The sequence below is a fragment of the Colletotrichum costaricense genome (genome assembly GCF_030867565.1).
Source record: "Colletotrichum costaricense strain IMI 309622 chromosome Unknown Scaffold_10.1, whole genome shotgun sequence".
Taxonomy (NCBI): Eukaryota; Fungi; Ascomycota; class Sordariomycetes; order Glomerellales; family Glomerellaceae; genus Colletotrichum; species Colletotrichum costaricense.
The window spans coordinates 1,819,282-1,847,035 of record NW_026848239.1 but is presented as its reverse complement, the minus strand read 5'-3'; the positions used below and the strand labels follow the sequence as shown (position 1 = coordinate 1,847,035).

At 52.6% G+C, this 27,754-nt stretch overlaps 11 protein-coding genes across 11 annotated transcripts; 5 read left to right on the top strand and 6 right to left on the bottom strand.

The window, feature by feature from the left end:
- Positions 1–507: 507 nt before the first annotated feature.
- On the bottom strand, positions 508–2,313 carry CCOS01_10243 (uncharacterized protein; the record flags this gene model as incomplete). The annotated part of the gene is made up of 5 exons (XM_060458399.1): positions 508–844; positions 915–1,261; positions 1,343–1,406; positions 1,463–2,009; positions 2,088–2,313. 5 exons carry the CDS (start codon positions 2,311–2,313, stop codon positions 508–510), a joined length of 1,521 nt encoding a protein of 506 aa, XP_060311564.1.
- A 1,043-nt stretch (positions 2,314–3,356) lies between these two features.
- CCOS01_10242 (methyltransferase domain-containing protein) lies at positions 3,357–3,790 on the top strand (the record flags this gene model as incomplete). Its single annotated transcript, XM_060458398.1, has 2 exons — positions 3,357–3,398; positions 3,596–3,790. The coding sequence occupies 2 exons, from the start codon at positions 3,357–3,359 to the stop codon at positions 3,788–3,790; spliced, it is 237 nt and encodes a 78-aa protein (XP_060311563.1).
- An 861-nt stretch (positions 3,791–4,651) lies between these two features.
- On the top strand, positions 4,652–6,163 carry CCOS01_10241 (uncharacterized protein; the record flags this gene model as incomplete). The annotated part of the gene is made up of 9 exons (XM_060458397.1): positions 4,652–4,735; positions 4,789–4,821; positions 4,884–4,974; positions 5,034–5,075; positions 5,125–5,279; positions 5,330–5,367; positions 5,457–5,594; positions 5,660–6,079; positions 6,130–6,163. The coding sequence occupies 9 exons, from the start codon at positions 4,652–4,654 to the stop codon at positions 6,161–6,163; spliced, it is 1,035 nt and encodes a 344-aa protein (XP_060311562.1).
- Positions 6,164–6,815: 652 nt separating this feature from the next.
- Positions 6,816–7,298, top strand: CCOS01_10240 (uncharacterized protein; the record flags this gene model as incomplete). The annotated part of the gene is made up of 1 exon (XM_060458396.1): positions 6,816–7,298. The coding sequence occupies one exon, from the start codon at positions 6,816–6,818 to the stop codon at positions 7,296–7,298; it is 483 nt and encodes a 160-aa protein (XP_060311561.1).
- A 171-nt stretch (positions 7,299–7,469) lies between these two features.
- Positions 7,470–7,655, bottom strand: CCOS01_10239 (uncharacterized protein; the record flags this gene model as incomplete). Its single annotated transcript, XM_060458395.1, has 1 exon — positions 7,470–7,655. The coding sequence occupies one exon, from the start codon at positions 7,653–7,655 to the stop codon at positions 7,470–7,472; it is 186 nt and encodes a 61-aa protein (XP_060311560.1).
- Positions 7,656–8,391: 736 nt separating this feature from the next.
- Positions 8,392–9,211, bottom strand: CCOS01_10238 (nucleoside-diphosphate-sugar epimerase; the record flags this gene model as incomplete). Its single annotated transcript, XM_060458394.1, has 2 exons — positions 8,392–8,899; positions 8,952–9,211. The coding sequence occupies 2 exons, from the start codon at positions 9,209–9,211 to the stop codon at positions 8,392–8,394; spliced, it is 768 nt and encodes a 255-aa protein (XP_060311559.1).
- Positions 9,212–10,552: 1,341 nt separating this feature from the next.
- On the bottom strand, positions 10,553–13,354 carry CCOS01_10237 (fungal specific transcription factor; the record flags this gene model as incomplete). Its single annotated transcript, XM_060458393.1, has 3 exons — positions 10,553–10,618; positions 10,679–12,325; positions 12,521–13,354. 3 exons carry the CDS (start codon positions 13,352–13,354, stop codon positions 10,553–10,555), a joined length of 2,547 nt encoding a protein of 848 aa, XP_060311558.1.
- Positions 13,355–15,306: 1,952 nt separating this feature from the next.
- On the bottom strand, positions 15,307–16,806 carry CCOS01_10236 (dihydrolipoyllysine-residue acetyltransferase component- pyruvate dehydrogenase complex; the record flags this gene model as incomplete). Its single annotated transcript, XM_060458392.1, has 2 exons — positions 15,307–16,365; positions 16,495–16,806. The coding sequence occupies 2 exons, from the start codon at positions 16,804–16,806 to the stop codon at positions 15,307–15,309; spliced, it is 1,371 nt and encodes a 456-aa protein (XP_060311557.1).
- Positions 16,807–18,712: 1,906 nt separating this feature from the next.
- CCOS01_10235 (Sec7 domain-containing protein) lies at positions 18,713–24,347 on the top strand (the record flags this gene model as incomplete). The annotated part of the gene is made up of 2 exons (XM_060458391.1): positions 18,713–20,011; positions 20,067–24,347. The coding sequence occupies 2 exons, from the start codon at positions 18,713–18,715 to the stop codon at positions 24,345–24,347; spliced, it is 5,580 nt and encodes a 1,859-aa protein (XP_060311556.1).
- A 350-nt stretch (positions 24,348–24,697) lies between these two features.
- CCOS01_10234 (uncharacterized protein) lies at positions 24,698–25,882 on the bottom strand (the record flags this gene model as incomplete). Its single annotated transcript, XM_060458390.1, has 2 exons — positions 24,698–25,641; positions 25,732–25,882. The coding sequence occupies 2 exons, from the start codon at positions 25,880–25,882 to the stop codon at positions 24,698–24,700; spliced, it is 1,095 nt and encodes a 364-aa protein (XP_060311555.1).
- Positions 25,883–26,654: 772 nt separating this feature from the next.
- CCOS01_10233 (uncharacterized protein) lies at positions 26,655–27,533 on the top strand (the record flags this gene model as incomplete). The annotated part of the gene is made up of 2 exons (XM_060458389.1): positions 26,655–26,771; positions 26,838–27,533. 2 exons carry the CDS (start codon positions 26,655–26,657, stop codon positions 27,531–27,533), a joined length of 813 nt encoding a protein of 270 aa, XP_060311554.1.
- Positions 27,534–27,754: the final 221 nt, after the last annotated feature.

Below are 27,754 nucleotides of genomic sequence, written 5' to 3'. Positions count from 1 at the left end.
AACCGACACTCGGCGGCGCTCCACCTCAACCTTTGATTGTAATCTTTATCTCATGACGACGGATCACCTAGATTTGCAGTCTCACTAAGCTCATCACATAACTCTACCCTAGTGATCAGACTGGCTGCATGTCTTCCCTTTGAGCTTCGTCATGTCGTCGGCGTCCAGCAGCCCTTAGAGTACTAAGCGCGCTGCAAAGTACTAAGCCTACAAAGCCTACAAGAATACGTAACGAAACGGACTGTTATTATAAATATACCATAATTAAGGTGATAAAACTTCAGGCTTTTTCAAGGCCGCTCGACGTGGTAGAAGTGGGCATCAAGCCATGCTAGCCGCAGCAATGAGGCTTTATATCTCGCAGGTACATGCCGAAATGGGTGTTCAGTTAGGATCAAGGTGATTGATGTTGTGTTTGAAAACATATACTATTGATTCTGCGCCTCTGCATATGTTTCTAACTCTATAATTCTGACAGGGGTCGTCTATACAACACAGCGTGTAGGTCTAGTAGATGCTCCAGTCACCATTCATCTTCAGGTCAGGGGTGTGAATTCCCCGCTTCTCTTTCTCAATCTCCTCTTGCATGGTCCAGTTGGGTTCCCATTTGAACCCCTTGGGAAGGTTTGTATGCTCAAAGGGAGTGCCATTCTCGAGATGACTGCGGCCTTCGGCAAACTTTTCGGTGGCGTACTTCGCAGGGTCGTGAGTCCATATCCATTTGCCAAGTCCCATCGGGCCCCCTTTTGCGGCAGACTTCATGACCTCTTCAAATCCACCCTTCCGGTGCATCTCTCGTCGATTGGCGAATCCAAGACGCTGGAGGGTAGAGGCGCGTCGAATGCTATTGGTTTCAGGCACAGTCAGTTTGGCTCGAGGGATCAGAGGCCATATGCATATAGATTTAGACGTACCGCAATAGTTCGTGAACCTTAGTTCCAATGTTGGCGTCCCTCTTTCCGGCAAGCCGCAAGCATTCAGCCAGAGATTGAGCGTCCTCCAGCGCTGTAGATGCGCCAGATATCGAAGATGGAATAAAGGCGTGCGCGCTATCACCAAGCTGAAGAATCCGACCCTCGGGCGATGTCCACTTAGGTTGAGGATCGCGCCAGCAGAGCTGCCATTTGACGATGCTGTTCTCGGGGATGTTTCGAATGCCTTCCAAAATCAAAGGGTCCCATCCTTCGGTGACTGGCAGTTTACTAACAAACTCATCGCCAGTGATGGTCTCGGCCCATGACTCCGATGCAGTCCCATCGTCCTAGAACGATAGTGATTAGTCGTTTCCATCTGTCAGGAGAGCAAAACTAGTTGCGAGTGTGGTCCAGGAAAAGCGGCATACCGGCATCGTGATTGCGATGACAATAGAGTCATTAGCAGTGATGAAGATGCAATGGAAGTCGCCACTATAAAACCAAAGTCAACATACTGATGAGTTCATCAAGTGTCAGTAAGAACTCACCCGGAATGAGTGCGAAGATCAGGCCTCGTCGTCTTGATCAGTTTCTCATAGAGGTTCTTGTTTTTCACCGGGTCAAGGCGGTAGAAGATGCGGCAAATGACGAATCCTGTGGGAACGGCTCTGATTGCTTCTCCCATGACCACTTTGTGCGACTTGGTGCCTAGGCCATCGGCAGCAACCACAATGTCAGCCGTGAGTCGCTGGCCATCAGCTGTGACAGCAGTGCCTGTTCCTTCGGCAGCATTCTCAATGTAGTCAACGACATTCACGCCAAACTTGACCGGGATGCCTAGACGCTTGCATTGGTCGTAGAACATGATTGACATGCCCGGTCGGCTAACCATAGTCCTGATTCTCAGGGGCCAAGCAACGTGGGGCTGGACATCGTCTCTGTTGTACTCAAACTCTTGAGGTTGACAGACTTCTTGACCATCAAGTCTTCGGTATGAACAGAACGCATCCCACGATTGGCGGTGATACTCCTCGAGCATGCTCGGGTAGTCCTTGAAAGTTGCGAGAGCAGATGGTCCAATGAAAATCACGTCGCCTGTGTCCGAGTGTCAATTAGTCCATTTATTTCTGATTATTCGTTATTTCTACTTCATGTATCAAAAACATGGCTCACCAATTGTAGAGTTTTTGTTGTTCTTCTCCACAACTTCGACATCGTGTCCTTTTTTCCAGCACTCGAGAGCGGTCAGTAGGCCGGCAGGCCCACCACCAACGATGAGAACCTTGAGTCCTGTAGATGGCCATCGGAGCACGCCATCTAAGAGAGTGCTTTCGTGCGTTGGTTTGGGGACACCGCCGTGTGCAGAATCGCCGTTGGTTTGTTGGGCTATGAGGGTCATGGCTGGCGCTTTTCCCACGATTGGCCTATTGGAATTAAGGGTTTGATGAAGCTATCGTTGAATCAAAAGAATTGTGTTGGTATGATCAAGACCTCTAAGACCAAGGTCTTCAGCTTATATATTTCTCCAAGCCAGCGATTACTCGATCTTAGTCTTGACTAGAATATCCCGGCGGTTCAGTGATGGCTTACACGGTCAGAAGACGGAGCGCGTCGAGTGGGGCTTGATATTGGCGGCATTACGATTCTAGCCTGCACGGCCGACGGCTCGGGACGTTAGTCGCTCCCGATTCTCGGTAAATGCTGTATCTGTATGGAATAGGCCGCCCAGGGTTTCCCGAAGCCGTTGTGGAGCGCGTCGGGAGCAGACCATCAGCAACCAAATCCTTTCTCTGTAGGATAGTCTGGTCCAAACGATCAATGATGATTGGGCGAGCTGAATCGTATACGCCATTGCAGCAAGTCTCGAATCCGGGGTTGCCAGTCTTGCAACTGTCAACCCGACGGTTTAGCTGAACTCAAAAAGCGGGACTTTGAGATGATGGATCGGGGTAGCCCCGCTGGTCTACAACTTCGGACGGGTCCTGCTGAAAGCTTGTCTTCAAACTGGCACATTCGTGTGATTATCCTAGCTGATTATTGCCAACGAGCTGCTTCGAAATACTCCATGCCCCCCAGTTGCTCGTGCTGTTCCCTCTTTGTCATGCTCAAAATCCGTCTCGGGCTTCATTGCATGGTGCACACCTAACGAATTAACTTGCTTGCGCTATCCAGTCGCCTTTCAAGCCTGATCGTCCGAATTCTGGGTGAACGAGTATGGGTGTACGAGTATGCATGAACTATAGAAGGGACCCCCTCCCGAACCTCCTGCAACGACACCTAACCTCAGCCTCATAAGCCACATCCAAATAAGCCGCGACGTATCATCCGTATGTGTCAAAGTTTTGGAAAGTACCATGAAGCAAACAGGCTGCTGCAGCTGGTAATTGTCGGAAATGTCCCTGTGATGTGATTCAACGACATGGCTTCCATGCACGAGCCACCATGCCAGGCATCAGACATCACAACCAACTGCATGATGTTATCGTACGAGCTCCATTCTCTCTGGGAGACTCGCTGTGTTACGTGCGTTGCTTCCTTTTTCGCGAACGTTTCCTCGCCGAAAAGAGTATCCTCGCCGTGGTCCCGCATAATTGAATCCGGCCAAGCAGAGGGGCAGTGAGAAGCGTACAATTCCCTGTACTTTACGGAGTAGATGGCATTAAATCACTTACACTAGCTAGGAAATGCATGCCTTCAAGTGGCCTCCAACCCCCTGGCCTAAAGATCCCAAATACAAGGAATTGGGAATCTGGAATAACGAACATTTCTGCAACGGCTTCGAGGCTTTTACCATGGCCCCTCTCACTAAGGTAGGGCACATCATTGGACCTAGGAGGAGGTTCACCTGTTTCTCATTGACGTGCGAAAACATTTGAGAGATCGGCATATTCATGCCTACTTGCCAATGTAAGTCGTTCTTGTCTCTCAGGCGTTGCTGCTATCGCGCCTCGAAGCTAACAACGTGGCCTAGCTACTCTGCGTTTGGAGGAGGGCCTGAGGAAGACAAAGTGGAACCAATCTGAGGTTACCAGTCCTAATGAGGCCTTTGATTATGGTGATAGTACTAAAGGGGATTTGAGTTTGTCTCAATCTTGGAAACAGTAACCCTAAGAAGATGCACCCGTTCGGATACTTCGCTTTTTGAAGGCGACCCTACCAGATTGAAATTGGCCGTGCTTGTCATCTTGAGAACCTTTAAATCCCGACGACTATGTGAGACCACCCAGCTGTTGCAGCTTACGGTACGTTGAAGCTTAACCCACATACTACCTTACCATGAACGTCAAATCACAGTGCTGTCTTCCAGTCTGCTCTCGTCGTGAAGAGTTATCTTCGTAATTATGAAAAGTGATGGAATTACCAACGCACTCACAAACAATTGTGCACTGCATAATTATAAATATACACTATACCCTGCATCATGGCACCATACAAGCTCCACGTCGTACTCTACCTAACCAATTCGTCCAGATTCGTGCGTTGGTTCCATGTTTACGAACCTTGCATACGCCGTGAATAGTATCTTCGCCGCCAACATGCATACTTGTCTCCAGCCAAGGAGAGGGGTAAATAGAAATTAATCAAGCCTCTTGTGCACACGTGCTAATCGTATCACTGTTGTGACCTCCTCATCCTTAAATCGAAAAAAAAACTCTCAAGGAAACATTGCCATTTCGTGCAGGGTGAAAGACCTGATCTCAACCTTCGACGCCTTTGTTCTTGTTCCGTTTCCGACTATGTCCAGCAACACCATAAGCGCAGCCCCTGCGGCCACGAACCTGGCCACCGTCGAAGGCCCGGGACACATCGTTCCCCAAGATGTACAGTGAAAGACACAGGACCTTATTTCTTCTCAATCGTTGACACGAATTAGGCCCCCAATGACAACGCGTCGGAGCTTAGGGAGGTGAGTTCGAGTCTTGGTGACTGTATCCTAGACGACATGGTCAAGCTAATGATCAATAACAGAGCATCGCCTCATCAAGCACGAGTATCACCTCCTCCATTCTTGATTATCGAATCGAAAATGGTCGAACGTACCACAAGTACAAAGACGGCCGTGAGTATTGACCCAATGGAACATCGGCAATAAGAGCACACCTGACGTCGATGACGCAGAATATCATATTCCCAATGACGCATCGGAATCTGACAGACTGGGTGAGTCCTTCTGTTCAACTGGGCTCAACTAAGCTGATAAGCAAGCCAGATTTGCAACACAACCTTTTCCTTCTGACCTGGGATAACAAGCTGGGTCTCGCACCTCCGAACACCCCCGACTCAAAGGTGAAGAGGGTCCTTGATGTCGGCACTGGCACTGGAATCTGGGCAGTTGACTTTGGAGAGGAACACCCTGAAGCTGAGGTAAGTACTGATAGATGCTTTTCATGGTGTAAAGCTAATGGCAGAGACAGGTCCTCGGCATTGATCTCTCTCCGTCTATGCCACAGTTGTAAGTACCTGGTATAAAAGTCAAGTTCAACTAGCAGCCATACTTGGGACTGCATTAGCACCTGGTTTCAAGACACTGACACCTTCAAGCATCCCTCCTAATGTCAAGTTCGAGATTGATGACCTAGAAGAGCCTTGGGTCTACTCGAAGCCGTTCGATTATATCCACACAAGGGCGATGAACTCCTCAATCACTGATTGGAAAGTCTACATCAAAAAGTGCTTTGAGTAAGAAGCCCTCGTCGAATACCCAGACTAAAGTGAAATATGCCTGTTGACTCATGCTTTTGCAGCAACCTCAAATCGGGAGGTTTTCTAGAGCTGCAGGAGTACGACGTGTTCGTCAAGTCCGACGATGGTACCTTGAAGCCGGAACATGCTGTCTCCAGATGTGTCGACCTGATATACGATGCATCCATCAAGTTTGGAAGGCCCTACCAGCACATCGAACCGCTTGCAGAGATGATGAGAGAGGTCGGATTCGTTGATGTTGCGATCCAGAGCGACAAATGGCCCTCGAACGCATGGGCTAGGGACTCTAAGTATAAGGAATTGGGCATGTGGAACCACGAGAATATGTCTTCTGGTGTTGAGGGCTTCACCATGGCCGCTTTTACTCGCATACACAACTGGACGAAGGAAGAAGTGCAGGCCTTCCTGATTGATGTCCGGAAGGACCTGAAAGACAGGTCTATTCATGGGTACTGGACAGTGTTAGTAATAATTGGTCCTGGCATTGGTATTAGCTGACATCTCATGACAGTTACAATATTTACGGAAGAAAGCCAGAGGCGTAAAGAAAGGTGGACAACATTGAGGGAGCAGATGATCTGCCGAATGAGAGTGATGTCATTTTAACAAGGGATATCTTGCGTACATGTACCTTAGCTGATTAAGTAAGTATGGAAGTGCTTGCTAATGAAAAGAATAGTGAAACGAATTTATTCCATTTCGTATCCTGTACAGTTGAAGATTTCGATCATTGTCCCCTACTCGGGTCGTTCTCATTCGTCATTGAGTGATGCTGCATTTCCACCTGACCACAACGCTCTGGTTTTCCAGGTGTTCGTACATGGACGAGCCGTGGGCGGGAGAGAAGCTTGTCCTACGTTGTGGTATCAAGGTGCTTCCTTGGCAGAGAGAGACGGGTCCTGAGGACATCCAGAAGCCACCTGAGTTTGGCAAAAACGGTAATCGTGAAGCTTAATTGTCTCCTTCCGGAGAAAGACCAGGAATTGTAGAATAAATCGCTTTCACGCTCCCACCCAAAGACGAGCTTTTACCTGGCTAGATACAATCTCCTAGAGGATGCACCCACAATTCTGTTCTAACCTGCTTGAGAAAAACAACACCACGCTTTCTCGCCATACACACCAAGTCGTGTCATCAGGCCTGAGCGCAACTGAAGTACACATCAGAACAGAATCATCACTTACACCAGACATCAAAATGTACATTCCGGAGGCACGTGTTGACTACTTCTTCGCCATCCACGACTTCAGCATCTCCGACTCCATACTCAAGGCCATGGAAGACATGCACGGCGACCCTTGGGACATGTCCCTCCCTCAAGCGCTCTTCTTGATATTTCTCAGCTTCGTCTTCTTCGGATGCATAGCGCTCGGAACCAATATTGTCGTGGCCTACCTTGATGCCCGATACAATCCACCACAATACCACTACGGAGACAACCTACGAACGGTGCCCAACCTGCGCAGCTTTGGGGATCAATCGGAGCCTCTCCCTCGATATGAGCGCGAGGACTCTACTGCGAGACCGCTTCTTGCTTTCGAAGGGAACACCCCGCCTCCCGCCTACGGTACCGTCTTCCATATTTCCGCGCCATATGAGGACAATGAAGGCGACGAGGACTATTCGGCAGAATCTTCGCCGGTTGCACCAGACAGCAGCTATATTGCTTACATGGTGTAAGGCATACTGCATCTCCTTGCTACTTACTACATGGGCCGACCAAGCGATGCAGCTAGAGCGTATTCGCTAGCAACACACGCCGCCCAGCTGCCAACCATCTGTCTTAGATTGGTTCGAATGTTGAACATCGCTTTCCTACTTTGAGTCGAGACGTACTTGGGAGGTCCTAGGTCAAGGACGACAAAACGGAATACGGGGATAGGTATAGGGAGAAAGGCATGCTGGGATGATATTATAAGAAACTGCAGAAAGGTTACAACGACCAGAAGAGATCCGGCCTCGAGGTCTTGAGGATTTCGTAATTCGGCGTTCGGGCGTCTTGGCTTCCTGGTATCGGGGCGTCTTACCCTCTAGCATTCGTTTGATACGGGAAGGGGCTTTTGGGTCGTGGGCAAGCATGCCGAAGTGAGATTCCGGCTCCAGATAGCTCGCATGGCGACAACAATACATAAGTTAGCCCGCATCCACTTCATACTGCCTGACCACCCATTGTCGCCCATCGTGTCACCCACTAATGTTTTTTCGCGAATGTTGCCGTATCATGTCAGCCAAGTACAATCTCGACATGAGTGCCTTAACTTCGTATTAGCTTCAGTCTTTCTAGACCACAAGAGGGGTTGTCTGGCCACAACCAAGTCAAAGCGACGAAGCCGTCGCTCGCAAACATCCAGGAATGACCATCAGCCAAAAACAAATCAACCTTGACACGACGTATCAAGAATTGGCAAAACGGAAGGGCTCAATCGGGATTCGAACCCGAGACCTCGCCCAATTTCACGCTGTGCGCAAGGATTGGTAAACCCGAAGGGCGAATCATACCACTAGACCATTGAGCCAGGGGACCCCTGCGGGATCCAATGAGTGGTTTCGGCTGGCGACTTGGCCCCAGATCACGCATTATATATTGTTAAAGTCTTGCAATGCGACAAGTTGATCGTCCATGTCCAAAGATGCCAGCGCAAATCAGTGTAAACCCTGAACATATAGACAACCAGTATAGTGAGTCATAATTCAACTGCCAATGGAACGCAATACTACAACAAAAAAGCTACTTTACATGTCGGCACTGGGATTCATATCTCACGGGGTATCTTCACTGCAAACCAGCCAACCTTCTGAAGCCAACATTCTCCACGACCCTCAATCCGCCGTTAAGCGTAATAATCCCCTTCCCGCCCGCAGTAAGTCCGTCATCCATCTTGCCCATCGCCATTTCGCTCATGAATTTGCCCAAAACTTCTGTCGGGCTGACAAAAGACGGCATAGTTGTTCGAATCACGGGGCCGAGGAACATATTCATGGCGTTGTACAGCGCGCCGGCGTTGGGCGCATAGGTCTCGACGGCCTTGTGGCCGGCCTTGTCTACGAAGGCAGGGCGGACAGATTCGGCGCGCAGACGCGGGTTCGCGGCGCGCATCTCGGAGAGGAGGGTCTCGGTCTCGCCCTTGACGCGGGCGAAGATGGCGCTGAAGCGGCCCGGCGTCTGCGTCGCGCCCTCGCCTGAGACGTAGATGAAGCGGAAGGGTTCGTTGTTCGGCGGTAGGTTGGCGAAAGCCTTTGCTGCTTCCAAAGAGTAGTCCTTTGTGATTTTGACATAATCCCTGTGGCCGTGTAAGCACTTCTCGTAGGGGTGGTTGGAGGGGTTGTGCTTACTCTTTGCTGACCTTGTTCTGGCTGATGCCCAGTGCCCACACAGCGCCGTTTGCGCCCTTGAGCTTGTCGAGTACGTCTGCGTCGTACTTTTCAAAGTCCTTGTGGATGATGACATTGATTCGAGGATCTTTTGAGGCTTCAGCCATGGGGACCGGGCTTCTGCTGAGGACTGAGATCTTTGTGATGTCCTTCATCTTGATCATGGCATCGAGAACGCCTGAGCCTACAAGACCAGTGGCTCCAGTGAGGATGAGATGCATCGTGTTAGTAGTGTCGGTTGAGTCGTGCTTTAGAGATGACAACAACGTCACTGTGGAAATTTTCACTTCTGCTAGAGTGCCCTGGATATCAAAAGTGAATAAGATGAGAGAGCAATAATCTACATCTCAGTCAGGTCAGCAGCGATCCGGCCGTCTTTTCAATCTCAGCCGTCTAAGACGGAGCGGGCGGTGCGGCCGCGTCGTGCGGACATTGAATCCACCCTGGCGCCTTAGCAGACGAATTACAGAGTCATCTGCTGCGGGAAGGCGTCCCGGAGTTAGCGCTATCGCCATCTCACGGCGCCTGAAATACGTGCGCGGCTGCTTCTGGAACCTGCACCAAGGCAGTAAGACCTCAAAAGGATCAAGTCCGAAGCTTAGGGGTCCATGAAGGGACTTCTGTTCGTCTGACGGGATATTGTTGCACCGCATAGTTGCTAATTCCATCCAGTCATAGTCACAAATTCCTTGACCGGTGTGAGGCATTCATCCAATTCTGACCTACGCTGGCCAGCTACGTCTCAAAACTCACGTCTAATTTCGCCTTGGTACCTAGCTCTAAGAGGAGGGCCATCAGCAAGCAGCCACTGCGCCGCTAAAGCCCCAGGTTGCTACATGCTGTCGCAATCGCACTGAACTGCAGCTAAAGTAGGTAAGCACGTAAGGTACTTTAGAGCATTAGAGTAGAATGCAGCAAGATTCAGCTGTTATTCCCGCCAAACGCCGAAATCACAGAATCTCCGCAGCGTAAAATATCACTCACAGGCATGCTGAGACGGTTGTTTGTTCATCTTTTGCAGTGGACTTCGGTGTTCTTCCATCCGGTTGGGCTTTTTTTCTTTTTACTCTTGAATCCTACACGTCGAGTTGTTCATAGTCGAACACTTGTCGTCAGAACTTGGCAAGTGTTCATAGTCTAGCATCTTCTCGCCTATTAGCACATGATGAAACCCTCTATTAATTCTTCTTTGGTGTATTCGCTTCTCCTATAGCTCTTCAATTCTACCCCGTTACGCCCTCGGAGCGCACTTGCCATCTCCCTTTTTGCCGATTCTTCTCTGCCTTAGCTTCATCGGCAATAAGCCCCCAAGCACTAAATACCTTTCATAAGGTTGTCAACGAAGAGGAGTAATTTCTCGTAAAGAGATTTCGTCTCTGGCTTGATCTAGTCTGATCAAGCACGCGGTCTAGGACTGAGCTGAGAGAATTGATCTCCGCCACTCATTTTGTCGCAGGAAGACGCAATGTTACAGAGTTGTGGACTGACTTTCGAACGAATACCATAACAGATGATTGTATACTCGTTCCAAAGGCAGTATCTCCAATAGATTGAGTGCTGCATCATGAGAACATCTCAGGCATAGCGTTGAAGTTCATAATGGAACCGAACCCAAACCCATTATTGTCCTGGAATCAAGTTAGAAGGCGGAATCAAACCAGTTTGGGGCTTGTAGGAAGAATGTTTACCAAAGATGTGCCCCAATCCCAATCCCCGAGCATGTCGACGCCGGCATCAAAGTCCATATCCAAATCGTGGACATCGGGCATGCTGACCCCTTCCTCAGTTACATCGCCTCCAGCCAACTCCTTGAGCAAATCATGGCACTCCTTAACACGCTCCTTACACGCCTCTTCGAAGAATTTCTCAATCTTTTCATCACTGACACCCTGCTCCAAGCCATGAATATGAGCAATGAGAAGTACACTCAGCGCGTGGCCCTTGATGTTCGTCTCTCCCGACCGAATCCGATTCCGCGACCAGTCGTACACAGCGTCAAGAATACCGCGCAGCTGATCTTCAGAGCCGCTGTAGAATATGGAGTGCCCATTCCTCACTTCCTCCTCCTTGATGTTGATGAGCTCCAACCCCAGTGTCATGACGCCTTGGAAGGGAACAGATCGGTAAAACCCGGCACCATTAATCGTCAACCGATGGAAGTCCACCTCCGACGGGGTCGCAGGCTTCATCGTGGCGCCAGTGCCAGACTTGTCAGGTGCCAGAAAGGCAACCTCGCACAGTCGCAACGCCGTGTCAACGACCATCTTACGAGAGAAGTAGTAAACGGGGTTCCGTAGCGCCAGCGGGGCAATCGGGTGGTGCAGGGCAAAGAAGAGCCGGTACGTCAGGGTCTGAACATATCGCAGCTGAAAAGAGGTGACAGACGGGTACGCCTTAAGCTGCTGCATCATCTTTTGGAGCGATCTGCTCAGTTCGTTGCTATGTCGGAGGGTCTCTTCGTAGACTGTATCTGAGCGGAACTCGTTGACGCGCTTTGCTACAGCGAGACGAGCTGCGAATGTTCCGAATAATGCCAGCGGAATCGTCATCTGTGTGTGTGTACCCGAATCCCTGGGCACAGGGAAGGCGGACTCGCCATCTTCGACGAGTTGCTCGTCATCTAGGTTTGCCGGTAATTCAGTGTCGAAGTCGTCTAATGAAATAAGAGGCGGGCCTCCAGAGTCGACGCTCGTCTGCAGCGTCATCTCTAAGATCGTGACCCAAAGCCTCCGACGAATTTCAGCGCGGTATGGAGACATTTTGATGATTGATTTGGGATCGCGATGCAGTCCCATGTACATAGCCGTTCGGAGAAGAGCACCAGCGCCGATCCAGGTGAGATCACAGCCGATATTGGCCGTGTGACGAAGATGGTGCATCAAGCATCGGATCTGCAGTCCTGGAATAGTCATCTTGGACTTTTCGCAGGGGGCAATGAGCCAGAACATGGCTTCCCAGAACCACTGAATGGCCAGATTTCTGAGGGTAAAGCGTTCGTCATGCATTGTGGCGCCGATGCCCATGCACAGCTGCATGGTGATGATGAAGGAGTCGCTCGCGTCGGAGGGGTTCAGCCAGTACTTTTCGTAGTCTGCTTTGAAGGTCGGGACGTGGACGATACGGTGGATGCACTCAAAAGTGCGCAGGTAGTTTCCGATGAGAACATCTGCTAAGTCTCGCGAGGGCATGCTCTTGCCAGTTGAGATTGTGCTGAATGAGGGTGTCCGGCGGGCTTTGATGATGCGGCCTAGCTTTTTGCATCTTTCTAGGTCAACATAGAGTTGAGATGATCGACGGTTCTCAAACTTCCTTGCAAAGTTGACGAGACGGTACAACTGTAGTAAGTGTAAGTATCTAGCACGCTAATACAATGTGACAAGGAGTGTGTCTAGTACCACAACTGGATGATAGTAGAACAATAAAGGACAGATGAGCCATTAGAGGCATTGAGTCGACCCCTGGGAAAGTACAGGGGAACAATGAACAAAGGCTGGTATCATAAGGCTTGAAATGAAAAGATGAGTACTAACCATATCAGCTGCATTCATCCAATGACTCTGCCCAAAGTAACGAGTCTTGCTGACGCAGCCACGACTATACCTCAACCCCTCTCGGAGACCAGGCACAGGTTGAGGTATATCTTCTTCCCTAGCACCGTACTTCACAGTGAGATCCGACAACTGCTGTTCAAGTTGCTTCACCCGATCAACCAGAGAATTCACCGTCGACGAGGAGCCGGGGCAACTTCCAGGAGTCGATGCCGTCTCCGCTCTCACGCTCACGGAAGCCGAGGGACGCGAAGGGTTTAGCGGCCGCCAGATCCCAAAGTCGGAGAGTCCGCCATGTTCACCGGGGTCAGTGGGGTTGAATAGAGGGTTTCCGTCGAGTGTTCTTGGGTCATGCGTGGTGGGAGATGCCTCTGACAGGGGCCGAGAAGTAGGGATGATCGGTTCCGGGAACCCGAGACCCGATTCGCTGGCCTTGGTCGAACCGTGGACGAGGTCTTTGAAGTTTTCTAGCCGTGTCCGAGTGGGTAGAGCGGTATCTGCACCAACGGCGGGAGAAGAAGTCACCGGTGGCCTCGCCCGCAGGGATGAGGGCGCGGGAAGGACAAGGTCCGGCAGGCGGAGAGCCGTGTGAAGAGAACCCTCGTTAACTTCAGCCCCATGTTTGGGACTGTTTCTAGTCGTTGGCTTTGTTTGCGAGGTGTATGTGCAGACGGCGTGTTTGGATCGGATGCAGGTGCTGCAGGGGAGATTCCTATCGCAGCGGACTTTCCGACGGCGGCATTGTTCGCATGCCAGAGCAGGCCGACGCCGCTTCTTCGGCGCCGAGGACTGATCTGGGCTTCTCAAAGTGTCCATATTGGGCAATACTGTAGGTCTCTGGTTGGGGAATTGAGAATCGGGGGATCAATACGATTGCAGGACGCGGGCTGGGCGAGCGTGATGGGATGCTCGGCTTTTTGAACTGAGTCCGAATTCTACCCTTGTAGACTGGGCCCCGTTTACCGAAAGCTGTTGCCTGGACCGATAATCGACCGACCAAGGGTACTATTGGTATAGATTCCAAGAGATCTTATCAGATGATCAGATAAATGGGAGTTGTGAAGGGGAGGAGGACGATGAATTCGAGGGCGAAGGGAGTAAGACGGAGCTTATCCCCGACATGTCGTCGGGATTCTTGCGCTTGGGGATCGTTTCGCCCGCCATACACCGAGGTTTCCAATGATCTGATTGGCTCAGAGCACTGGCACAGAATTCACCGAGCTGCTTTCCAATTTGCCGACTTACACGATACCCCGAGAAGGATTCAAAGAAATCACCGAAATTGACACCTGACACATCCTCGCGGTTCCTGAAAACCGGCGGCTGTAGCACGGCTCATATGTATTTTTCACGAGATGATTCAAGCTGTGCCCGACCGAATCAATGTGGCATGGTAACGTAGTCGATATTACTAGATTTTCCAGTTGTGCGGGTCAAGCTGGATTATCTTGCGTTTTGTCTTTACATCTACCATTGATATCAGAAGTTTCGTTATTCCAGAGAACTTGACTGAGAATGTTTGTTGAATCGACACAACTCACACTCCCTTTTATTTTTGCTTTGTGTTGCCGCAATGGACAAAGACCTGTCAACTTCGACTTTTCCAAAACCATCAGGATAAAATCATAGATGTCACGGCAGGGAGAAAGAATGCAGCGCTTTCTTCAATGGGCTGGACGTCTTTGTTGGCGTAGAATCATATGACCATAATGCTTTGACGCAGGTGTAGACGACTGATGAGTATCATATCACAAATATTCAAAATGGCGACGCTCAGCTGGAGCAGAGGTAACGATTCAAGGTACCCTTTTAGAAATTCATCAGGCCCCCCCAAGAAGCATACCCGGAAGAGCGGAGTATTAGCTCCATTATCAGTCCTAGTACTGTATTCATCTTCTTTTGCGAGATATCTGCGACATCTCCTAAGCAACTTTAGGATTGCATCCGAGAGAAACTCTGGCATAGGCCGTGGCTGACGCAGTCTTGATCAAATGCTCAGACACATGGAAGAATAATGTTCAAGAGACTAGCAGCAATATGAGGAAGTGACCTTTCTCAACTTCTATCTCGCTGGTATCAGCTGGGTCATTTACTTTGAACTTATGAGGCCTATACCGGCACTAATATTGACGATTCCTTTCATTGACTGGGCTAACAAAAAAGCTCTCAAGCGATGGCAATATGGTGAAAGCAATATATCGACATGTGACTGGGCCTGAAGGTAAGGTAGGCCGTCCATCTCTGATCACAGGTCAATGGCCACTCCGGTATCGATGCGTTCATCCGATCTTGAACCAGTTCGAGTTAGCGCGCCAAAAGCCACGTTCCTGGCTAGTTGGCTGGTTTTATCAGATACATACACATCACAACAACAGGCGGAAGATGGCGGGGACGGTTTAGCTTTTCAACGGTAACTGCTTGGATTTCTAGGTAAAATGGGAATAGGAGACCAAATGTACAAGACAGAAACCTCTTCCGCACCCGAGATGCAGCATTAGTTCAGGAGATCATTGTACACGGGAAGTAGGTTGTGGTAGGGGGAGGTTCGTTCCTCGTTCGCCGCCGAGCAGATGGTGTATGCTTTCGGCCCATCTTTCACTGCCCTCCGCTTCCTCCCTTTGGCAAAAAAGCCACCGGTCATATCCATCGGCCTGGATTGTCTATAATTCTCTCACGCCGGATACGCCTCTTCGAAACTTTCAAATCATGCCTCTTTTTTGCCTCCGCACGCGCAACGCAACGTCAACAACAACGACAGCAGATTTTGCTTACAAAAGGAGCTCGAGGGGGTTCTCGAGGACCTTCTTGAGCTCTTTGAGGAACTCGGCACCAACGGCACCGTCAACGACCTTGTGGTCGAAGCTGCCGGTGATGGTGATCTGGTCATCAAACTCGACGCCGGTGGTGCCGTCCTCGGACAGAGCGGGGACAGCGACCTTCTTGGTGGTGCCGATGGCGAGGATGGTGGACTGAGGGGGGTTGATGATGGCAGTGAAGCTGTCGACGGCGTCGTTCATGCCCATGTTGGAGATGGAGATGGAGCCGCCCTGGTACTGCTCAGGCTTGAGCTTGCCGTCGCGGGCGAGCTTGGCGAGCTTCTTGACCTCGGAGGAGATACCCTCGAGACCGCGGGCCTCGACACCGGTGACGATGGGAGTGATGAGGCCAGTGGGGGTGGAAACGGCGACGGAAACGTCGACAGTGTTGTGCTGGCGGATGACATCGCCGAGCCAGCTGGAGTTGGCCTGGGGAACCTTCTTGGAGGCGACACCGATGGCCTTGATGAGGAAGTCGTTGACCGACAGCTTGTACTTGCCGTCAGAGGAGGCGTTGAGGGCCTGGCGAAGCTTGAGGAGCTTGCTGACGGAGATGCTGGAGGAGACGAAGAAGTGGGGGTTGGTCTGGGTAGACTCGACGAGGCGGGAGGCAATGGTCTTGCGCATGCCGCTGATGGGGACGTCCTCGTAGGAAGCGCCGGGAGCAGCGACAACCGGGGAAGAGACAGCCTTCTTGACATCCTCCTCGGTTATCTTACCGCCCTTGCCGGATCCCTTGACGTCGCGGATGTTGATGCCCTTCTCCTTGGCGAGGCGGACAGCGGTGAAGGAGGCGTTGGGCTCACGCTCAATAGCGTTCTCGAGCTTGCCGGCGGGCTTGTTGAAGTCGTCGGAGGAGTTCTCGGGCTCGGGGGTAGGGGCAGGCTTGGACTCGGACTCCTTCTTGGGCTGCTCCTTGGGGGCGGGCTTGGACTCACCACCGGCGTCGGCGGCGGAGAAGCCCTCGAAAGCGCTGACATCGGTGCCCTCCTCGACGAGGACGGCAATGGGCTGTGAGGGGAGTGTCAGTTTGCGCGTACATCATGAGGGTGTTGATGATGTTGATGAGCATAAATGGCGAAATGCGCCCGACCGGACTCGACGAGGGGAATTTGGAACTGGGTATCGGGGTGGACGTACGTTACCGACGGGGATGTCCTTCTCACCGGACTCCTTCAGAAGCTTGGCGATAACACCCTCCTCCTGGAACTCAAAGTCCATCTGGGCCTTGTCGGTCTCGATCTCGACCAGAACATCACCAGGGGCGATGCTGTCACCAGCCTTCTTCTGCCAAGATCCGATATTTCCCGCCGTCATGGTGGGCGACAAAGCGGGCATCTTGATGATGGTGTGCGGGGGGTAGGAGGCGTAACATCTCAGGATCTGGGAAGAGAGGTTGGTGCGGAGGAGGGTGTTCTGACGAACAGTCCGTCTCAGGACTGAAGAGATCATGGTGAATAAATAGCTCTCGCGGGCGGCGCGAAAGCAGGGAGAAATTTGGCGATGGTTGGACGGCGGACCGGGCTCGGGGGGGAGGCGACGATTCAAGATGATGATCCTTTTTCAGAGGAAGAAAGGACCGTCGACGTCGAACAATTGAAGCCTACGGGGCAATTGAATGACGGGATTGCGCGAGACGAAGAGAAGGGGGGGGAAGAGGGAGAGGAAGAAAGGCGACGCGGGATTATTCTGGGACGGCGAGGTTGATGCTCGAGATTGTCGGACGGGAATCTTTCCTTGGGGCTGGAGTTTTTTGCGTTGAGCTCCGTCGCTGGATGGAGCTTGGGGCGCTAGGCCGAATCGGGAGCTAGCGCGTCCCTACAAAATACGCCGCAGGGAGGGACGGCCGTTAGGCGCACGTTGGCTCACTGAAGGGCACTGGGCGAGGCCTGGACAACAGTGGTCCAGTGGACAATACTACGTAGGTAGCGCTCTGTAAGTTTCGCCGATAATTGTGGCCGGTGCTTAACGCCAATGGGCCAGGGCCAACAGGGTCCGCGATCGCTCTGCTCGCTGAGCGGCCTTGATTAAGACCGAGACGCCTGAGGAACTTTTCGGACTTGAGATGGAGGAGTGGAAATAGCCCGGGAAAACAAGGGACCTGACGGAGTACGAAGTACATACTTCCATGCTGCAAGAGAGGCCGTGTGTCCAATGAGAACAGACAATGTTGAGAGCAGTGCGGGCCTACGGTGATTGTGCTCCATTCATTGGGTCATTGGCCGCAGGTAAGCGCAGCCCCACGTGATACAGCTGATAACACCGCAGATAAGACTCAGATAACAGACGCGACGATAACACCTCATCTTCCGTCGACCTTCCTTCCATTCCTTGAGACCAAAAAAAAAAAAGAGAAGTCCAAAAGAACACGGATGCACTTTGCTTACCTCAGCTTCCAAGCTCCACTTCTGCCTGGTCTGAGGTGTCCGTGCCACATCTCCGATTGCTGACATAAGGCAATTAAACAATGAAGAGGTGGCCGCTCCCTGGTGCACGCACGCCTTGCTCAGTCCGCCACGTAAACCAGATGGCTCCGTCTTCTTGCTGTGCTGCTGGAGTCCTCCTGGGGGAAAAAAAAAAAGAACGCTCCATGCAGCAGCTACATTAAATCGACCAGGGCCACCTCGGATTACAGTGCCACCATTCACACATTACACAGTGTTCGAACGTAGCCCAGCGTTTCCTCACCTTACGAGCAGCTCTACTGTACACCAAGAGCTCACAGTGCAACCCGTCAAGACCAGCACATGAACTCAGGTAGCTCCAAGTGCCAGGTCCCATTCCCCAAGCTAAGCGTGGGACAGAGCCAGGGGTCCCTCCATTCAAGAAATTTGGACCGTCATTGCCATCTCCATCCTACGGCCTTTTACCTGTGCTGTCCAATTCGCGAGGACTAACAGACTACGGATACAGTACAGCATAGCGGTGTTGCTTCGTATTGCATTTCTCGAGAAGCTGGGGCGACCACTCCATCACCACCAACCTCGGAACCCATCTCCATCAACGCCATCACCACCACGGTCAGCAATACCTACTACCGACCGCACTAGCACCATCCTCTTCTGCCAGAACCCCCGAGTTTCGATGCTGCCGTCTCCGAAGACGCCGGATACACCACCAAACTAATAGACATCAACCTGGGGCCCACCCCTTGCGTTGCCGTCCTCTCCACGTCGCCCTGCATATGCGCATGCGCCCCTCGATGCCCGGCCCAGCTTACCTACATACCTTGCCGTTGCCTTTGCTACTGCAACACTTCTAGATCGGCGTCTCGACTGTCTCTCGAAACGGAAACCTCTCCTGATCACGAACCGTCCCTCGACTCGCGAATGGCACTTGGTGTCTCCAGTGCTCCCCCATGAGCTCCCTCAAATTCCTCGTCTCCTCTCTGGAGGCCATTGCCGCTTCCAAAGAGGCCCAGAGGAACAAGCAGCTCACCGAATCCCTCCAAAAGACCCTCACTGCCATCAAGGAGAGCGATCCGAATTTCCCGGACCCCGAAATAGTCTTTGCCCCGTTGCAGCTGGCAACGCGCACCGGCAATGTCCAACTAGTCACCGGCGCCCTCGATTGCATCGGAAAGCTCATATCATATTCCTACTTCAGCTTGCCGACCACAGCAGACGGCCACCAAGATGCTCCCGCCGACAGAGCCCCCCTCATCGAGCGAGCAATCGATACCATTTGCGATTGCTTCCAGGGAGAGACCACCGGCGTCGAGGTCCAGCTCCAGATTGTCAAGTCGCTCTTGGCCGCTGTCTTGAACGACAAGATTGTCGTCCACGGTGCCGGTCTGCTCAAGGCCGTCCGCCAAGTCTATAATGTTTTCCTCCTGTCGAGGAGCACTGCGAACCAGCAAATGGCCCAGGGAACGCTCACGCAAATGGTTGGCACCGTCTTCGAGCGCGTAAAGACAAGATTGCACATGAAGGAGGCCCGAGTGAACCTCGAAAAGTTGAAACACAGCTCGAGCAATGTCACCTTTGAGCAGGGCGGTTCTATCAATGGCACCACCATCGCCGAAGAAAAAGATGAAGAGGCAAACGGGGAGCAAGAGGAAGATTCTACAGCGGTCCCTTCTTCCGAAACCGAAAAGACCCCGGTCGAAAGCGAAGAGAATGGCAATGGGAAGCTCACACTCAAGGATTTGGAGCACCGCAAGAGCTTCGACGATTCACACTTGGGCGATGGCCCGACTATGGTGACAGAGATCAAGCCAGGAAGGAAAGCAGCCCGATCCGTATCTGAGCAGTCCACCCCCGAGTCGTCCCTTGAGGATAGCCCCGAAGCCCTGGACGCCGAAGACGAGGTGTACATCAAGGACGCCTACTTAGTCTTCCGATCCTTTTGCAACCTTTCCACCAAAGTGCTGCCCCCTGATCAGCTCTACGACTTTCGCGGCCAGCCTATGCGCTCGAAGCTCATCTCGCTTCACCTTATTCACACCCTCCTTAACAACAACATTGCCGTCTTCACTTCTCCTCTATGTACCATTACGAACTCCAAAAGCAACGAGCCCACGACCTTTCTTCAAGCAGTCAAGTTCTATTTGTGTCTTAGCATAACGCGCAACGGTGCCAGCTCCGTCGACCGCGTGTTCGATGTCTGCTGCGAGATTTTCTGGTTGATGCTCAAGTATATGAGAGAGTCCTTCAAGGTTGGTGCTCAGATTCTCTCCGTGCTCCTTGTCATGGTGCTAACATGCCTCCAAGCTGGAAATTGCAGTATTCCTCAACGAAATCTATCTCGCCCTATTGGCACGGCGGACAGCTCCCATCTCTCAAAAGGTGTACGTCGTCAACATCTTGAACAGGTTTTGCGCGGATTCGAAGGCCTTAGTGGAGACGTATCTCAACTACGACTGCGAGCGCAGTGTCGACAACATTTTCCAGACCATTATCGAGGACTTGTCCAAGTTTTCAACAGCGTCAGTTCCTGTAACGCCCGTTCAAGAGCAGCAATACGAGGAACGAAGCGCAAAGAGCACGTCAGCAGGCGAATGGCAGCTAAGAGCCATCCTACCACCGCCCCTTTCCGTCGCACAAATCACGCCTCATACCGAACCCGAGAATGAGATTCCCAAAGAGTACGTTATGAAGCGGGTGGCTCTGGACGCCTTGGTGGATTCCCTGAGGTCAATGGTGGATTGGTCCGCCGCTGTGCGGCAAGACACCAACGGCGTGAGGCCAGATGGCGAAACGAGAACTTCCGAAGACCTACGTCCTTCGATTGATCCAAGCATGTACGACAATCCGTCTCGCTTCGAAACCCCTGCGCCCTCGACGCCCGTCATGGAGGACGATCCGGCGTCGCTGGAGAAGGCCAAGGCGAGGAAGACGGCCATGAACAACGCCATTAAGCAGTTCAACTTCAAACCCAAGAGGGGCATCAAGCTGCTGATCGAAAACGGCTTCATTCCGAGCGACAGCCCACAAGATGTCGCCAAGTTCCTGCTTACCGAAGAGCGTCTAGACAAGGCGCAGATTGGCGAATATCTGGGAGAGGGCGACCCTAAGAACATCGAGACCATGCATGCTTTTGTCGATGCCATGGATTTCACCAAGAAGAGATTCGTCGATGCGTTGCGGACATTCCTCCAGTCCTTCCGACTCCCCGGAGAGGCGCAAAAGATCGATCGTTACATGTTGAAGTTTGCTGAGCGCTACGTGATGGGCAACCCGAATGCATTTGCTAACGCCGACACGGCCTATGTTCTTGCTTACTCTGTCATCATGCTCAACACCGATTTGCACAGCAGCAAAATCGCCAAACGCATGAGCAAGGAGGAATTCATCAAGAACAACCGCGGCATCAACGACAATGCTGACTTGCCGGACGAGTACCTGCTGGCCATTTACGATGAGATTGCGAGCAACGAGATTGTTCTCAAGAGTGAACGTGAGGCGGCGGCTGCGGCTGGCACTGTCCCACCACCATCGACTGGAATTGCTGCTGGACTGGGCCAAGCACTGTCGAACATGGGCCGAGACCTGCAACGAGAAGCGTATCTGCAACAGTCGGAAGAGATTGCGTTACGGTCAGAGCAGCTCTTCAAGACTCTCTACAAGAACCAGAGACGGAACGCTCAGCGGTCTGGTGTCAGGTTCATTCCCGCTACTTCTTTCCAACATATCGGCCCCATGTTCGATGTCACATGGATGTCGTACTTCTCAGCCTTGTCCAGCCAGATGCAGAAGACGCATAATCTTGAGATTAACAAGCTATGCCTTGAGGGAATGAAGCTTGCAACAAAAATTGCATGCGTTTTCGACCTCTCAACGCCCCGGGAGGCCTTTGTTTCCGCGCTCAAGAATACCACCAACCTGAACAACCCGCAGGAGATGATGACCAAGAATGTCGAGGCCCTTAAGGTCATCCTTGAGCTCGGACAGACTGAAGGCAACGTTCTGAGGTCATCATGGAAGGATGTCCTCATGTGCATCAGTCAACTTGATCGCCTACAGCTCATCACAGGCGGCGTGGACGAGAGCGTTGTTCCCGATGTGTCCAAAGCTCGGTTCATGCCTCCACAGCGGGAAAACACTAGCGACTCTAGATCTTCCACGCAGTCCAAGAGGCGAGGAGGCCGCCCAAGGTCTGGAACCGGCCCGCAGGGCTTCTCCAGCGAAATTGCTTTGGAGAGTCGATCCGACGAGGTGATCAAGGCAGTCGACAGAATATTTACCAACACGGGCAATCTGAACGGAGAGGCTATCGTCCACTTCGCAAAGGCCTTGACAGAAGTCAGTTGGGATGAGATCAAGGTGTCTGGTTCCAACGACTCTCCACGAACTTACAGTCTGCAGAAGATTGTTGAAATCGCCTACTACAACATGACGCGTGTGCGTTTCGAATGGAGCAACATTTGGGACGTGTTTGGAGACCACTTCAACCGGGTGGGATGCCACAACAACATTACCATTGTCTTCTTTGCCTTGGACTCGCTTCGACAGCTGTCAATGCGGTTTATGGAGCTTGAGGAATTGGCTGGTTTCAAGTTCCAAAAAGACTTCCTCAAGCCCTTTGAACACGTTCTCGCAAACTCCCAAAACATTGCTGTCAAGGACATGGTATTGCGTTGCTTGATCCAAATGATCCAAGCCAGAGGTGACAACATCCGCTCTGGATGGAGGACAATGTTTGGTGTCTTCACGGTAGCTGCCCGCGAGACAAACGAGAGCATTGTGAACCTTGCATACGAGAACGTAACACAGGTCTATAAGACCAAGTTCGGTGTCGTCATCTCACAAGGTGCTTTCACCGACTTGATTGTGTGCTTGACCGAGTTCTCCAAAAACATGAAGTTCCAGAAGAAGAGTCTGCAGGCGCTTGAGAGCTTGAAGTCAATCATTCCCCGTATGCTCAAGACGCCTGAATGCCCGCTGTCTCAAAAGGGACAAAACGCCGCTGGAGAACACACAGCATCAGCAGCGGACACACTGCAGAGATCACAGAATCGGACGTCAGTGGAGGAGGGATACTGGTTCCCGGTTTTGTTTGCCTTCCACGACGTGCTGATGACAGGCGAAGACCTCGAGGTACGGTCGAACGCGCTCGAGTATTTCTTCGAGGCCCTCCTCAAGTACGGCGGCGAGTTCCCACCAGACTTTTGGGATATCCTCTGGCGCCAGCAGCTGTACCCCATCTTCATGGTGTTGCGGTCGCGACCGGATCTCAATAATGCACTTAACCACGAGGAGCTGTCTGTCTGGCTCTCCACAACCATGATTCAGGCACTCCGGAACATGATCACACTATTTACGCACTACTTTGACGCATTGGAGTATATGCTGGACCGCTTCTTGGAACTACTAGCCCTCTGTATCTGCCAAGAAAACGACACTATCTCCAGAATCGGCAGCAACTGTTTGCAGCAGCTTATCCTGAAGAACGTCACCAAGTTCACAACAGAGCACTGGGCCAAGATCGTGGGGGCGTTCTGCGAGCTGTTTGCACGCACGACTGCTCACCAGCTATTCTCCGCGACCACCATCAACTCGACAGCATCCATCGATATGCCGCCCAACGGATTGGAGTTCTCGGGCCCTCTGAGTCCTACCGAAGCATCAATGGAGGAGGACAACCTCAAGATCAACGGAACGGAAAAGAACGGCGAGAACTCTGACAGCAACTCAAGTGATGCAAACCTCGGAAGCATCAACGAGGATGACCTGAAGACGCCGACCGCTCCAGTCGCACCCCAATCCCAACCCCCGCTAGAGGAGTTCAAGCCAACGTCAAACCTGCAGCAGCAGCCAGTCGTGGTCACAGCGGCCCGTCGTCGCTACTTCAACAGAATCATCTCCAGATGCGTGCTACAGCTGCTCATGATTGAGACGGTGAACGAGCTCTTCAGCAACGACACCGTGTACAACCAGATCCCGACATCGGAGCTCCTTCGCCTGATGGCACTGCTTAAGAGGTCGTACCTCTTTGCGAGAAAGTTCAATGCGGACAAGGAGCTGCGCATGCGACTCTGGCGCGAGGGATTCATGAAGCAAGCGCCCAACCTGCTCAAGCAGGAGAGCGGAGCGGCCGCTACGTACGTCGCCATTCTCTTCCGCATGTACGCAGACGACAGCCACGAACGCACGGCGGCGCGCGATGCCATTGAGCAGGCGCTGGTGCCGCTGTGCAAGAGCATCATCAAGGACTTTGTCGGTCTCGAGGAGGATAGCCAGCACCGCAACATTGTCGCTTGGCGACCCGTGGTGGTCGACGTTCTTGAGGGTTATGCGGCATTCCCTGTGGACGCCTTCCAGAAGCACATTAAGGAGTTCTACGTCATGGCCGTGGAGCTTCTCGGCAAGGATCTCACATCGGACCTCAGGACGGCGCTCTTGCTCGTGTTGAGACGCGTGGGCGAGGTCGGTCTCGGTATTGAGGGGATGACCAAGGTGGAAGTGGATCGAAGGGACAGCATCATCAGCAGCGCCACGGAAAACACCGTCGACGGGCCCGAGGGTGACGCCTCGGCGAGAATGAGGCGCTAGATGTTCGTGGAACTTTTGTTTGGAAGGGAACACGAAAAATACGGCAGAGAGCACGCACATGGGGATGGCGTAATGGATAGACTGTAGGAGAGGATCATTTTCCAGTGTAAAATTACTCGACCCGGCTCGGATCGTCGAGGGGGTGTTTATTCACAGTTCCGTGTCCATATTTGAGGTATTCTACTCACCGTCCCCCCATATCCTGGCGGGCCTGTGATCGACCAAAGTCGAACTATTATTAACAGAAGCTGTTTTATTCCGTGCTTGCTTGTCATTATGCCCCTTTTTTCCATGATCCCTAAACGCCTATGTTGCTTCTTACTCAAGTCTCGAGGTGTGCGACATGTGCCTTAAGCTAGAACGTCCCTAATGAATGTCCTCAGTGCCTCGGATTCCTCCGGCACAGTCCGATCCGGCAGATTACGAAGAGCGTTCTTCAACAGATTGTCATCTTTCGTCGCCTGCCTCACCAGATCCTTCAAAATACCCATCGTCCGATGCGAGTGCTCCACCACGCGCATGACGCTCAGCAACGTCTCGAAAAAGTCAATGAGGTTCAGGTGCATCAGCGTATCGCTCTTATCCACCATATGCAGCGCGGCCAGCTGAAGGAGACCCGTCTCTGAAGACCCCGTCAGGTCCGGGAACTGCGACACGCCTACTTCGACGATATTGAGGGCCGCTAGGCGGGGGAGGATGCGCAGGATGCGGCCTTGTGCCAGGGAGAGTTGGCGCTCTGTGAGTGTGACTTGCTCGCCTTCTTGTGTGGGGAACGGGTCGACGCCCTTTGCGAGGGAGAGGACGAGGCCGAAGAGTTCTTTATCGTGGAAGATGCGGCGCCACATTCGTCCTTGGCCCGGCGCTCTCCTCTTCACGATTTCACTCGCAGAGGAACTGGGGAGATGACTCGGCGGCGGGAGCTCGCAGTCTACGTCGAGCAAATCGCCCAACACGCGTCCCGCGCGCTCGCCAACCTCGACTTGGGGCGCGGACAACCAGCGGCGGAGGAGCTCTTCGACGACGCGGGGCATGAGGGAGAGGATTGCTGCGTCGGAGGGAGAGGCGGATGCTTTGGAGAGGATGGCGAGGGCGAGGAGGTTCGCGTGCGGGGAGGGGGAGCGGAGGGCTGCGAGGAGAGAGGATTCGTCTGCCAGTTGGAGGGTTTTGGTGAAGGGAACGGGGGCGAGGAGCTTTATTGTGAGGGAGACGATCTGTTTTGGGTCGTGGGGGGTTGTTTTGAGGATTGTTGTTAGAGGGGGGAGGAGGCGTGGGAGGAGGGGGGGTGTGTTTGTTTCTGTGAGCGAGGTTGTTAGTTTTGAGTTGGATGATGGTTTTAAGAGAGTGGTAGAGGCGAGGGAGAAGAAAGGTGAGGATGTGGACTGACCGTTGAGTTGAAGCTCTACATCATCGAGGAGCTTTGGTTCGAGGGGCGTGTCTGGGGAGGCGACGAGGTCGTCGAGATGCTTTTCGAGCTCGGCGAGGCCGGATATGGGGATGGAATTGGCGGACATGTTGGGGACGATGCGTTCTGTCATCAGTAGGTGGTCGTGATTGCGTTTGTCGTCAATATTTTGTGACAGAGCTGTGGTGATGTTTGCGACAGAGTTGTGAAGCTCGGGAAGCTGTCGATGATGAACGGACTGTGAGCGTTGGAGATGGCGGGGGAAAGAGAGGGAAGGAAGCTCGGTCTAAGGGTCCCCGGACGCTAAGATAAGATAAGCACGAGTGACAGGCTGCTGGGAGTTGCGTGGACCTGCGTGCGTGTAAGAGCTTCGTACCTTAGGTGCCTGTTAGGAAGCCATGAGTGGCGAATCTGATGGTCAAACAATTATTCAATGGGTGTAAATATTAATCTTGTCACAAGTTATGGATGATCGTATGCCTACGCCGAAGTACAGTCAGGAATATCGAGCCTCAAGAGGTACCTGAGGGAAGTACCTCAGGAACGGAGCCGAGTTCTGGACGGCGCCGGGGTGACACCGGTGCCTGAAAGCGCCGGCAAGCGGGGCACAGCGCGTCACCCACCACGCTGCAGTGCACCTCACCTCAGGTGCGGAATGGACCCCACTAAAAAAAAATCCAAGGCTGCCGATGCACTGCAGCGCCGCCGTCCCAAACCGAACTGCAGCTTGGGGTTTTTTTCTAGGAGACAAAAAAAGAGAGGCTGACTCCAACTATCACCAAACACCACGCACCCTCGCTCTGACGCATACTTTGCCTTTCGCATTCCCGACCCAACGATCCACCTCACAATATCAATCGCCAGCCCAATTGCAAACACGAGACTTAGAATACCTACAGGTTACAATGTCGCGCGGTGGTAGAGGTGGTGGCCGCGGCGGACGCGGGGGTCGCCAGGGCCCCCAGCTTTCATGGGACAACGGCGAACACGCACCCGACACACGACCCTCAGAGCTCTTTCCCGTACGTACACACGCCATGACGGATTCTCCAATCCCATATGACAATCACTAATTACTGAATCACCAGGCCTACGCAATCCCCACAGCGAAACCCGTCACAGACCACGAACAAGCAAACGTAAATGCCTTCCTCCTCTTCCGCCGCCAATTCCAAGACGGACCCCTCTACACCCGCAAGCGCACCTGGGGCATGGACCCGACAAACACTCGCAAGCTCTACGGCCAAGAACAAGTCAACGCAAAGTACGGCGTGCGCACCCGCGCCACAGCGGACCCGTTTAACGCCGTGCCGACCTACTCGCAAAAATTCACCCGTCCCGAGCGCGCACTCCCGGATTTTGGCGGACGGCCTTTTTGTAAAGAGTTTTTCCCGCTGGAGCTGCATGAGACGCTTGACGGGGACGACGTCGCGCCGGGGGAGAAGAGGAGGGGCGGGGAGGCGAAGAGGTTGCGATTGAGTCGGATTACGGCGTTGCCTACAGCCGAAGAGATGTTTCATGTGAATGCGGAGGGGGATGACGACGGGGAGATCGGGCCGGATGGGGCGAAGAAGAAGTTGGAGGCGCTGGAGAGGATGGGCGAGGCTGAGGGAGAGGGTGGGGAGGAGGAGTGGGAGGATGGCGGGGAGGAGGAGCAGGATGTTGAGTATGATGACTCTGATGCGGGTGATTACGACGCGGAGAATTACTTTGACGACGGCGAGTTTGGCGAGGATGATGGCGGCGGGGATGATGAGCATGGTGGTCGGGAGGGCTCGTACTGATTTTGGCTACCTACTGAGAGTGTACGCCTACGGCCAAGACTGAGGCGACGACGAAGACGGCGAACATGGCAAAGGCGGAGGGATTTGCTTAGAGGCCTTTTTGCTACTACCTCAGACCAATTGTCACTAACGAACGAGACACGAGAGGCATCACCGGGCGTTATGGGCGGATGAACGGCTTTGCTGAGCGGATTACAGCTCCCTGATACCCAATCAATTAA